At 44.6% G+C, this 13309-nt stretch overlaps 2 protein-coding genes across 2 annotated transcripts in view; one reads left to right on the top strand and one right to left on the bottom strand.

Annotated features, from left to right (window-relative positions):
* The window catches only part of LOC134494512 (lymphocyte antigen 6E-like), a 120398-nt gene that overhangs the window by 14402 nt on the left and 92687 nt on the right, over positions 1-13309 (bottom strand). The gene's annotated exons all lie outside the window — the stretch shown is intronic.
* Positions 8916-10568, top strand: LOC134494754 (ly6/PLAUR domain-containing protein 2-like). The gene is made up of 3 exons (XM_063300001.1): positions 8916-8992; positions 9103-9278; positions 10384-10568. The coding sequence occupies exons 1-3, from the start codon at positions 8916-8918 to the stop codon at positions 10566-10568; spliced, it is 438 nt and encodes a 145-aa protein (XP_063156071.1).

The raw sequence follows: 13309 nt of genomic DNA on the forward strand, positions 1-13309 counted from the left end.
GGCGTTGTGTAAGTCCAGAGGGAGGAGAGGGGATGCTCTGCCTGGGAGATTTGGAAGAAGGCAAGCTTCCTCCAAATCTCTGAGAAGCCTTTCCTGTGTGATCACACGCCCTGTCTAAGGGCTCGCTTGATCCTTTAATTCCCCCTTTCAGAAACCCAGAACTGCTTTACGAGCACTGCCAGGGAGGAGATGCGCCCAGCCCTGCTATTGTCAACCACGGCCCAGAGAGGTGGAATGCAAACACTCCGGTCCCTGAGGTGGCGTTGGGCCAGATCCAAACTCCCAGGGAAGAAGCAAGGAGAACGTCATCAGCTCTCTTGGCCCTCTGCCGATTCTTTCACCACTGTTCCCCCTCCAGAACCATCAGGTTGGAAGACACCTTGAAGGTCGTCTAAACCAGCCCTCCACGCAACAAATTCTCCAGGGGGAAAGTTTGATCTTGCCTCTTCCAACTGCCTTTCGTATCCCTACCATTTAGGCCAGGAGATGCCTCAGTAACCCAAACAGCCATGGTCCACCAGATTTGCAGAAAAGGCAGGCAATGGGAGGCCAAAGAAAATGTCAATGTTCACAGGAAGGGATGTCCTTCAAGGTGAGGCAAGAGAAGTGGAGTGGAGACCACTCAGAGAGCACTGCTAGGAGAGCAACAAATATTTTGCGGATTGATACATTGTGGTATTTAGCTGCTGCTAGCACTCTGGGATCAAAAGGGTGGGAAATGGGGGTGGGGAGGAGGTGGGAAGTGAATTCTTTTATCCTCACAGCTGGCTTGAGAGAGACTAGCCCTAAATTGTGCTCTGAGTTGTCTAGCCAAGTAGAGACTTGAACTGGATCTTTTCAGGCCCAGGCCAGCCTTTTAACCATGATCTGATATCCCTAGATAAATAAGCAGATTCCACAGGATCCCATGAGGTCTGAGCAGGCTCAGAAGAGGCAGTGTAGAAAAACAAAGGCAGGCTGAAATGCTGAAGAGAAGGACTTCATACTGCAATGGTTATGGCTCCCAGGCCTAGCTCCACAGCAATCCTAATTCCAACTAATTCTACTGCAGTTTCTTTGGGGTGAAGCCTGTCTACAGTTAAGGAAAGCTGCTGTATATAAACAGGGATCAAACCCCACACTCACCAGCACTGATGATGTTACCTAGTCAGGTCATGAAACGTCTGCAAGCAAACCGCCAAGCTCAGAGAGCACCCAGGACTCCACAGTTCAGCCCTGAGCTACAGATACTCTCTCCTATTGCAATGATGCCTTATTTTAAATTCCAGAATTAGGAGAATTCTCTTTACCTGCTACACCCCTCTCAATACCACATAGATTTTTATGCATCTCAATAGGACAATGCAAACAAAGGAGAGGAAGTCATAAAAACAATGACAGGTGAACTTTAACAGTGCTTCAGAAAAATGCTAGATTCTCAGTACTTCCAAGGACTTAACAAAAGTCTTGAGGTTTGTAAACAGGAAGTCTTTCAAACAATGTACACCTGTTGTCAAGTAAAGATCAATCTTAGCTGAGCTCTATCTGAGAGACTTCATTTGTTCAGCAGTGGGGAAAGATCCAGTAAGGTTGAGGATGCATTGGAATAACAGCAGAAAAGCCAGGTGGGAAATTCAAGGGTAGAGAAACAAGAAGGAAAATAATATGAGGACAGTAGGCTTGTCCCTTCTAAAGCCCAAGATGGCCAGGAGTAAAACAAGAATCAGTTGTAAAAACAGAAATATAAAATTTCCACAATACTCATTAAACAGAAATGTGATGGTCCTACAACAGATTGCTTGCATCGATGGTTATTAAAATGGATAACAAATGGACGGATACAATTACAGAGGTTGTTTTCTGGGTGAAGCCAGGGCCCTGCTTGGATCAGATCCATTTTTTTACGCAGACCTGTTTGGCAATCCAGTGGTCAGTTGAACTAGTTGTTGACTTCCAGCCTGAAAAGATGGATAAACCGAGAGGAATGTGGGAGAAATTTAGTCCTAAAAAAGAGCCAGACAGACTTCATTATTATTACGTTAGCTGAAACTGCAAGGAATAGATAAGCAAATGGTTGCTGTGCTTACACAGGCGCAAGGGTGCATTTTGGGCGCGGTGAAATATTGGGCAAACCCTACAGTAGTTTGCCGTGGAAGTACCACAAAGACAAGAACTGTATTTGGTTGGGTCCAACCAGGTTCTTCTTATGGTCCCACAGTTCTTCTGAGTGAATTTGTTCCCAGCAAGTTACAGATAAATATCAGACACAACTGTTAAGTCAAGAACCAAATACGATGTTTGCTCCAGTCACTGCCCCATCTCTTCTTGAAAAAAATTGGGAAGGAAGGTAACCGTCCCTCCAGACGGTCATTCATGGCCTGGTCACCTCCTGTATAGACTAGTGCAATGTGCTCTATGTGGGGCTACCCTTGAAGAGTATCCGGAAGCTGCAGCTGGTGCAGAATGCAGCCATGAGAGCAGTCTTAGGAGCCCCAAGGATGGCGCATATAACACCTCTGCTGTGCAAGCTGCATTGGGTGCCAGTTTGGTTCTGGGTCCAGTTCAAGGTGTTGGTTATCACCTTTAAAGCCCTACATGGCGTGGGGCCAGGTTACCTGAGGGACCGCCTCACCCCCATTGCATCAACCCGTCCCACCTGATCACACAGAGAAGACATGTTACGGACCCTGTCCATGAGGGATTCCTGATTGGCAGGGTCCAGGAGGAGGGCCTTCTCTGCCTTGGCACCCGCCCTGTGGAACAGCTTACCCCCGGCGGTAAGACAGGCCCCCACTCTCCCAGCCTTCTGGAAGGGGGTGAAGTCATGGTTGTGCCACCTTGCTTGGGATGGGAGGGGGGATAGCCATTCATGGGGTGTGGCTGGCACCGTGATCCTGCCAAGGACAAGATCCTATCCAGACCCTTTTACCATCTTGAATTTTATACCTTGTATTTTTGTATTTTTATATTGGTATCTGTATTTAGGGTAAAGGTAAAGGTTTCCCTTGACGTAAAGTCCAGTTGTGTCCGACTCTAGGGGGCGGTGCTCATCTCCGTTTCTAAGCCTTGGAGCCGGCGTTGTCCGTAGACATTTTCCGGGTCATGTGGCCAGCATGACTCACGGAACGCCGTTACCTTCCCACCGAAGCGGTACCTATTGATCTACTCACATTTGCATGTTTTCGAACTGCTAGGTAAGCAGGAGCTGGGATTAACAACGGGAGTTCACCCCGCCGCGCGGTCTCAAACTGCCGACCCTCCGATCGACAGCTCAACGGTTTAACCCGCAGCGCCACCGCGTCCCCTTATCTGTATTTAGGTATATGTATATTTGTATTGATTTTATACTGTACTGTTTTTATGGATTGCTATTTTATTGTCTGTAAGCTGCCCAGAGTGGTTGTATATGAGATGGGTGGCAGAGAAATTTGACAAATAAATAAATAAAATAAAATAAACTTCTGTTCTGGAAAAACACTCACTTGACTCCTCCTTATAAACCATGGACTGAACTAAGTTTGACTGAGCCTGTTGCATGACGTCTCCGAAGGCGTTTCAGTATTCCAGGACCTAGGAAATTATGCCCCTGGTCTATCAGGCGAGAGGCACTTCTTCTGAAGACTGCACTAGTGTCGTCTCTATCACTGATTCTTTAGCCTATATTTTGGAAAGAGACGTTCAGTGTGTCTTGAAGCTGTGATTAGCCCTGCAGCTGATTTCTCTGTGGAGCCTGGTCACTTGGTAAACTAAAATGTATTGTAGCCAAGGGTTTAAGGACAAAAAGTGCAGTTCTTGGAAAACTGGTGGCATTCCTTTCGAAGGTTAATTTCTGGAATGATAGGAATCAGAGCTAGATGGGAAAGGTGGGTCGGTGTGTGGGTCAGTGGAAAGGAACTAATGTCAAAGCTCTAGCAGTTTGAAATCCACAACCACCTCCAGTTGGGATCCTGCTATGTGAAAAACCAGCTTCTCCAGCAAAGATGGACAAAATGCGTTCCTTGTGTTGTTTTTAGGCATCGTCTCTCATCATCGGCCTTATTGGCTGAAACTGATGGGAATTATAATCCAAGGACATCTAGAGGGCAACATGGAACCCTATCCTGACCACTTATGAAGACTAGGAGTGTTTCTCTACTCCCACCTTTTCATCCTTGGCTCTCTCAGCTTTTGTGGTCTGGTAGTATTTGGCAGGTGGTAGCACAGAACTCAAATTTTGAAGTTAAGCAGGGACCAGACCTAGTTAATCCTTATAAGGGAGACCACAGGAAATCCCAGAGCTGTAGGCTAGACTGGCAAGCTGGGAAAAAAAAGTCAAGAAGAAGGCAATAGAAAGGGGATTTTGTGTCACTGCGGAGAAAGCAACATAGACATGTCGATGAAGTCACCAGTAATCAAGTTCAACTCATGGGAATCTTTACTTCTTTAGTGGTCTCTATGAAGCCCATCCTTCCAACTCTGTAGCACTGCTGATGCTCTTTAAACATATTTAACTGAAATATTCTTCTTAGCTCCTTAAAGATCTGTACTTTAAATAAAAGGCAGGGTCCAACTTTCTGGACCGTTAGAAGACGATGCAACTCTTGCTTGGTCTTGGCTGAATCCACTTCAGAACATTTTGTCCTGAGATGACATTCCTTTCTAGGCTCTGCAACAAAGAAATTCTTCAACATTTAGAAGACTGGGCACTCCAAGGACATACTGAGACAAAACAGTTCTTCCCAAGACAGACACACCTATCCCAGGTACACACACCTGCTCCTTTCTTTCAGCTTTTGTATCAACCACCAGAAACATGTTCTCTTAAACAGAATGTGAAAAGCAATTGACTAGCTCAATAATTCACCATGGTTTTGCAAGTCATTCAGGGTCATCAAAAAAAAGAGAGAAAAATTAATGATTCATGCCACAAATGCTTGGTTTCTGAAGTACTGCAAATTCTCATCTTATTTTGCAGCATGTTCCCAGAAAGGAAGGGGGTGTGGGGTGAGGTGTTTTGATTTGGTTCTTGCATGGCATGAGGATTAGTTAGGCTTACTTGTCCCCATCCCATGGTTTTTTAAAGATTTGCACTCATAAAATCTTGCCCTTATTTGCATCAAGCCTCAAATTCATCTTTCTGCAGAAACTTCAAAGATTTCTGTCCACCCAGAGATGATTGCTTTGTCTATTCTGCCTTGCTACCCCCAGTGCAACCTGCTGTAGACACAGCTCATGATTTCATTTTCAACTAGGTTCACATTTTTATTCAGCTGCAAGATCATTTCAGTCTGTTCTGCATCAACAGGACAATTAAAACATAAAAGTCTGCACAAACATTTGTAGGCAATTTTTCCCCTAAGGTGTACATGTTTTTACAAGCAATTTCCTTTAATATATGCCTTTTGCTCACTATAGAATTGCCTGTAATGTACAGACCTTTTTAAATGTAATTCAGCGAATGCAAAGGATAATTGTGTTCCAGTCAATGCATTTGTCTGGGAAGTGCAAATGAGACTGGATTATATTAAAACTTGATTCCCTACCTCGACTGTCTTCCTTTCCTTCATTCTCCTGTTTTTCCTTTTTGCCTTTCTTCTCTGTCTACTTCTTCCATTAAACAGGGATGGATCCCCTGTTCTTTGGACCCCAGAATCATCTCTGACTACAGTTGCCAAGAACTGGTTCCATTGTTTCGTGCCATCTTGGAAACCCACACACAGAAGTAACATGCATCCTACACTAGGTTCAATTATCAACGAATGGAGTACCGGACCCCACCCCAACCAAAAAACTGGGCAGGGGGGATTAGAAAACCCTGGTCCTGCCCACTTAGCGTCCTCACCTGTGGTGGCCTTCAATCATCCCCAAATGCTGGGCGAGTTCTCCAAGCATTCAAAAGCTGCTCATCCCTTCATTGATGTCTTTTATTCTGTTTTTCAATTCAGACTGCTCCCCTCATGTTTGGTAGTGACTGCAGCTCTTGGAATTCTTAGTATGCTGTTTCAGCTGCAGTTTCTCAACATCTGGAAAGCATCAGATTGGGGAGAAACTGCTGTAATTCCTATCATTGCTTGCCTGGAAGATATTATTTCCACTGCTGTTCCTAGATAAAGAGGTGTGTTGTAGTATCAAGGACAACAACTGCAATTAAGAAAGACACTTTTCAGGGAGGCTTGTCCAGTCTCACGTTTAAGAAAATTCCTGAGGAGACAGGAAGGTCCTGATCTGAAACTCAGGCTGGTTTGGTTTTTGCTTTGAATTGGGGAGAAATCAGCTCCAGGGGAAGATGCCCGCATGAATTGCCTCCAGCTTCATGCTACTAAGAAAAAGTTAGGAGAAAGATTCCTTCCTTCTATCTCCACCCTTTTCAAGAATCTGATGCAAAGCAAGGGGACTGGAAACCCACCCAATGCCTGTAGAAAAAGGGGGCAGGAGAAGGAAAAGAAGAAGAGGAGGAGGAGATTCCCTACATCAAAGCTCCTGAACTCTGAGTGATGGTGCAAAGTTCATCAAAATAAATACAAATTGCTATATTGGTTTGCCCACAGTAGCAGGGAAGAGTTGTGGGGTCAACTCCTGATGTTTGACTGGGCTATACAGTTCAGCATGGGCTACCTTCAAGGCAGAAACATCTCTGAATGTCTCCCTGAATTTTTAAGAACTTTTCCAGTACATTAGAAGCTCTGCCATTGTTGAAGGCATTGAGGAATCTGGTAAGGAAACATCTCTGAAACCATGACCCAGTGGGTTATGGGTTGTGGAGTTTCTCTTTAATATTGGCCAAAGTTGGAGGCTCAGAAGAAAAGGAAGGGATCCTGCATTCTTTTTATTGTTGATCTTTTTCTTCCTCTCCCCACACACATTCTTCTATAAGCATTGGGGTTGGGGGGAGAGAAATCCTTCTTTCTTCACCTCTGCATTTACCATGGAAAGATGCTCAGCCAAGCTAAGCAATTCTAAAATAATCTCTAAGGTTCTTTCATTAGCTTTCTTTTCTTTCTTAGCAATCCCAGGCTTTAAAAAGAAAAAGAAAACTTTTGTCCACCAGCGGCCCAGCATGAATTGTTGACATAAAACTGCTTTTGAAGCATTGAAAGCTGAATGATTGGCCAGTGGGAATATTCATTTGGACCAATTCAAATGAATTTAAGTTCCAACTAAATCGGGCACACCAAATCGTTTCTTCAAGCTGCTGGAGAAGCATGCACCCTTCAAAAGTGGGGAGCTAACTGGTCTGTTTTGATCTGAACATTCAAATCAATTTGATCTGATTCAGAGATTTTCCCTGTGTGTTCCCATATACTTTAATGACCCAAATCTGCACTGATTCAAAGATTCAGTCCAAATGGATTTGGACATCCAACTGGGCTGTGATTTATTTTCCATATTAATTCAGATCTTAGATTGGGAAGGGGGGCTTGGAGCCATAGAGTCCACCTCTGCTCAGGGCTGGAATCCAAGTTAAAGCATCCACCTGAAGACATCCAATGAATGGGAACATCAAATTAGACTGAATTTTCAATCCAGTTGGGTGTATTCTGCCCACCCCTCCTAAAAAGGTACTATGGTCATGGGTCTGTCCACACAGTTCTCAACCAAGGAGCTTCTCACCAACTTGGAAGGTTCAAGCTCATATCCCTTCTGGCACAAGCTTCTTCGACCAAACTCCTCTCTTCCACTCTGTTCCTCCTGAGCACTTCCTTGGAGGACAGGGAGTGGCGGGGGGGGGGGGGGGGAGGTGGAGCTGTGCCCAAGAGAGATCATCTTCTTGCTAACTGGGCAGACCTGTTTTCCTTGACTGCATTGTTAAGTTCCGACCAGGAAAGGGCTGCAGCGGCATAGGCAGTTTTCTATGCCATGATGAAAGTCTCTGCTGCTACCTGGCTGACTTTTGCAGCATCCGTAGACCTTGGTAAGAGCAATTTCCATTGATAAATACTTGGGTCGGGCAATGTGGAAAGAAGAGAGACTGAATCTTGCACAAGGGTGCTATGGCCAATTGGTTTCTTCACAGGGTGAAAAAAAAATGCTTTGTGGTGCCTCAGAAGTAGCCTTTGCATGGTAGGATCTAGTTGATGCTAATAGAGAAATACTTTGGATGGTGATGGTGATGATGATGATGATGATGATGATGATGATGATGATGATGATGATGACGATGATGCCAGGGTTGAATGATAGGTAGATCTGAGTTTATTTTTTGATCTTTGCAAGAGGGCTTAAAAACATCATTGAGAACTTTGCAGCGAATGTGCAGGAGACTGGTGAAGTTAACGGATTCCCAACTGCTTAATAGTAGCAATACATACAAACACATACATGAGCACTCTTTTGGTTATTTTGCTGGAAACATTCGGAAGGAAACAGGGTTGGATATTTGTAGGACAACAGCATGAATCTCCTTCAGTTGGGACACTTATAACCGGTGCCTGGGTTCAAATTCTTTGAGGATCGATGTGCGGAGTTTGTGAAGAATGCCCACTCCAATGTACAGAGCACAATACAGATCCATGGGGGGGGGGGAGAATCAACTCTTTTTACATTACCTTTTAATAATGGGAAAGGGTTGTTCCATCTAAACTCAGCCTAGTTAAGAGTATGGAGCGAACTCAGCCAGGGTGATTTGCAGAGAATCTGCTGCAGGCCAGTTTAAAAGAAAGTCGCCCTGAACTGAAGATGCTTACTCCCAGGTAAGCTGCAGAGTTAGCTGCTCTAGAAACAACCCCCCCTGCTTCATGAACAGCTTTTCTTGTCTATCAGCAATGCACAGAGATGTTCTTGATCTCACAAAATGAAGCCTTACCTTTCCACTTTCTTCAAGACTGTGCAAACCCAAAGAATATCCCATCTGCCATTAAGCTCTGTCGAGAAAATTCGCAACACCCTACTCAGCATGGGTTTCTGATGCAGATTTTATAAGTTATTCAAGTTTTCTCTGTGTATAACATCTTACGGGTATGGACTTTCAGAATATGTATTCCAAGATGGAACCTCACAGGCTGGTTCCAAGTATGATGGAGGAACGGGGACTGAAGTAGGTGCCGCAGAATTTCCTGGCTGAGCCAGGAAAGTTGAAGTTCACTTGCTTAAGCTGTCTTGGAAAGCTTCATCAGGTTGTCATGATGTGAATCTCACTCCCATTAGGAGTAGAAATGCCCTTATCATCCTGGAGATGCTGATGGTCTTCTCTTGCATTGTAGTTCTCTCTTTGCAGTGTTACACCTGCAGTGAACCCATGGATGTTGGTCTCTGCATCACCATCACCAACTGCACCATGGAGGCAACGGCTTGCAAAACAACAGTGCACTCAGTGGATTCAGGTGAGACAGAGATGACCTGTACACTTGGCTTCCTTCTTTAGCTCCAGGGCTGACCTTTGACTGTTTGTTTTGGAGATTACAGCCAGGTTGCTCCTGTGGCTGGTGGCTGCTGAGATTCCGCGCACTTTCTGCTCACTTCAGTGGGGAGGGACCCTAGGATGCATGAAACCGACACCTTCTTGGAAGGGAGATTCCCAACTTGTTAGGGACTATGGTAAATGATGGAGCATGGAAGGAAATCTGAAAGCTCCAGATTAAAGAGGGAAGTGGGGAAAACGTGCTTGACTGACCTTTAATCAGGTTGACACGGTCCTCATTCTTCAGCCAGTGAAGAGTTTGAGCTAATATTTCAAGGCTTAGTCTTCTTTGGATAAATGAATATTTAGCCCCTAAGGGCTGGGTTTGTGCAACACATTTGACTGGTACATTTAACTGGATCAAAAATCTCGCCACTGCAGCTGCCCAAACTGCTAAGCTTGGTTAGGTTTAGCTGGGAGTGGTGAGAGAGAAGAGGCAAACCGAAAGAATATGGTCATCCAGTAACCAAGCCTTGGCCAACCCAGGCATCTCTCCTTTAATAGCTCTTCATGTATAGATAAAAGTCCATTAACTCAGCTGGGTAGAATGGAAGTATTGTGATGGAGAGATGGAGAGATGGAGATAGATGATAGATGATAGGATGGATAGATAGATTTATGATAGAAAGATTGCTATTGATAAGTGATTGATTTATGATAGTGATAGATTGATAAGATAGAGGGAGAAAGAGAGAGAGAGGAGAGATAGACATAAAATTCTCTCTGGACAGCGAGGGATCCCAAGGATTCTTTACTGTCCTCCCTGAGCTGGGCAGGACATGACCTGAGCCTGGGGAGAGATTCAGGACCAGCCGGCACCTCCAGGCCTTTCTTCCTACGGCCTTGGCGACATTGAGAGCGAGGGGCTGAGTGCCCTAAACTTGACAGTGCTTGTTCTGAACATTAAAGTAGCAAAAACCCCTTCTTGGATATTGGATATTGGATTTTTCTTTTTCTTTCCCCCCCAACTCTTACACTTCGTTAATACTAGTCTCTCCCAGGCTACCCCTTTTTTGGAAACGTCACAGTTCACAAATCTTGCTCCAAAAAATGTGTGCCCTCTGAGCCGGACGAAATTGGCGAGAGTCACCCCGACTACTGCTGTTACACGGATTTGTGCAACGTGGGAGCAGGACAGGCAGCCACCACTGAGTTTGGGGCCATGAGCTTTACCGCCTCCCTCGCCTTGTCCCTCCTCTGGCTCCAAGGCTGAGCCTCCAGGGAGAGGTTGGATTTTGGCAGGGGAGGACATCTCTCCCAAAACCGCAAGCAAGGACCTGTTCTGTTTGTCTGAAACGTTGCTGAGATGTAGAGATGGGAGTTCAAGAGTCTCCGGGAACTGAAGAATGGAAAAGAAAGAAGAAGAGGGCCATATCATTAGTACCAAGTGTACTTTCATCTGTTCCTACTCAACAACTGAAACCCACATCCTCATCCTCATCCTCATCATCCTCCTCCTCTTCCTCTTATTATTACAACATGCTGTTGGGTGTTCTGACCTAATCTGGGAGAAGTATTTCCAAATAAACCTATCAAAAATCTTTGTTTCATACCAGATCCAATTATTCACATGTACACAGGATCCCTTGAAGTTATTTTGGACCTTCTTGTATAAGGCAAAGAAGAGTATTTGTCCTACCTAAATGTAAAGATTGTCTTTCTGTGACTTCCAGAGAGATACAATTTCTAGCATTCCTCCATTACATGGATCAGTGTCAGCCCTTCCCGAAGTATGCAGGCCACCCTGTCTGATGTCTTCAATGCAAGCTTTCGTAACACAAAACATGTACAGATTTTTTTTTTTTTGCATGACAAAGTATTGAAGAATGTGGATAAAACCGAGAATCAGCTGTTTCTTCCTTGTGGTGTTTGTTTTTAAATTAAGGTTCTTGCCGTCATGGTTCCAGGTCAAGGAAGGTTCAAGTGATGTTTGACAGCCAAATGCAGTCCTCTAACTGAGATTGCTCATCCCCTCACTCTATGTCTTGAATTCCCCCAAAATGCTGAACCATACCCACCCAACTCTTACTTTAATCAAGCATGTTGTGGGAACTCTCTATGTTCCGGTGCCGAGTTGTTTCCCCTTAGCAAATTGTCCCCAGTTTGTGTTACTGAGCTATCCTTAACCATTACACCAGCTCTTCCATACAGTTCCATCTAATGGCTATTTCTGCCACTATCCACACCCTGGGGGCAGGATTGGGGGGAAGAATGAGCTGATGATGTACTGGCAGATGGTCCAAAGCTCTTCCAGGTAGACAAGCAGCAGCTGTCTTGGCCCATATCCCTTTGTAGAGTTTTAATGGCTGGATTTCCCTTCTCATTCCTCTCTTTCAAAATACATTCCTGCACACTCACATGAGAAGAAAAACAAAATAAAAACCTGTGAGGCCCCTCTAAGCTCCTGACTGTACAAATCAGTGAAAGAGGGGTGGAAACCTGGGTGTTCACCCTCTCTCTTCCATCTTCATATGAGTCAAGCTGGTCTCATCAAGGTAAGTAACTCCAAATTAACCAGAGGCGTTTAGAGTTATTTGAAGCTAGAACCTGCCTGGAAAGTTATTTGGCTGTGTCTGGGTTTCTGATTTTGATTGGGCTAAAATGGGGTGGGCTGGGTTGCAGAACCCCAGGCTATGAGGATCCCCTTTTTAACATATAGGGAGATCAAGGCCATCATATTCAGACATTATAGAGTTTGTCTATTTAACCCCTGTCTAATGATGAAATCCGGGTTTCCACACCCCTACCCTTGTCTCTCTATGCCTCTTCTTCTTTGCCAGTGGCCGAGGATTGTGGGCTTGTCAGTGGCTGAGGATTATGGGCTTTGAAGAGGGTGGGACTAGATGATCCTTGTGGTTCCACTGTTCCACTGTTTTATGAATAAGGTGCAGTAAAGTTTCTCTTGAGATATTCTTGACTCCTAGTGACCACACAGACACAGCCAAATAACTTTCCAGGCACTACTGTAATGTGCCAATGATTTCTTTCAGGTTTTTTTTTCTCATTCCCCAGGCTAGCCTACAGTCCTAAGATTTCTGAGTGGTCTCCCATCTGAGTTCTAATCAAATCTGCCCCCAGTACTGAGCCCAGACAAGGTTAACTCAATGCTGCCACCAAATCCCATCCTAATATCAAGCATAATAATAAAATAGTCTTCTTTAAAAAAAAAAAAATGTCATTTTGGGAATGCAGTCCCTAAGAGAGCCAGTTTGGTGTAGTGGTTAAAGCATCAGGCTAGAAACTGGGAGACGGTGAGTTCTAGTCCTGCCTGAGGCACGAAGCCAGCTGGGTGACCTTGGGCCAGTCACTCTCTCTCAGCCCTAGGAAGCAGGCAATGGCAAACCACTTCTGAAAAACCTTACCAAGAAAACTGCAGGGGCTTGTCCAGGCAGTAGCCAGGAGTCAAGGCTGACTTGGAGGCACCAAGAAAAAAAAAACTTTAATAGAGAAATTCATATGAAAAGCATGAATTTGCATTTGACAGTAGGTGGTGCTGAAAGACCAGGATATGCTTCTGGGTTTAATTAAAAAAAAATTGTGAAAATCTCAAATCTCCTGATTTGGAGGGACAGCAGCAATAAATGGTTAAGTAGGTGTTGTTTCCAAATGTAGAAATCTTCATGCAGGTAGAAAACAGGGACCATATAGCCACCTCCGTCCCCTAAGCCAACATTTCTCAGCCAGGGTTCGGTGGCACCCTTGGGTTCCACGAGAGGTCCATAGGGCTTCCCTGGGAGATCACAATTTATTTTAAAAATAATTTAAATTCAGGCAACTTCACATTAAAAAGGCATGTTTCATTCTTTACTTTGAGCTTAAGAACACTGTTAATGCATGTATACAAGCCTACCCATGAAATGAATATAATAATTTTGTAACTTCTGACCTATATTAGAGCATGCATGTGCAGGCCTGAGAAATATTTCAAGGGTTCCTCCAGGGTCAAAAGGTTGG

This window comes from Candoia aspera, chromosome 3, assembly GCF_035149785.1.
Source record: "Candoia aspera isolate rCanAsp1 chromosome 3, rCanAsp1.hap2, whole genome shotgun sequence".
Taxonomy (NCBI): domain Eukaryota; kingdom Metazoa; phylum Chordata; class Lepidosauria; order Squamata; family Boidae; genus Candoia; species Candoia aspera.

Bases quoted from the DNA above. Each gene is read 5' to 3' on its own strand.
- LOC134494754 (XM_063300001.1), top strand. From the start codon at position 8,916: ATGGACTTTCAGAATATGTATTCCAAGATGGAACCTCACAGGCTGGTT. The intron at 8,993-9,102 runs GTAGGTGCCGCA...CACTCCCATTAG, and splicing joins ATGGAGGAACGGGGACTGAA to GAGTAGAAATGCCCTTATCA. The intron at 9,279-10,383 runs GTGAGACAGAGA...GAAACGTCACAG, and splicing joins AGTGCACTCAGTGGATTCAG to TTCACAAATCTTGCTCCAAA.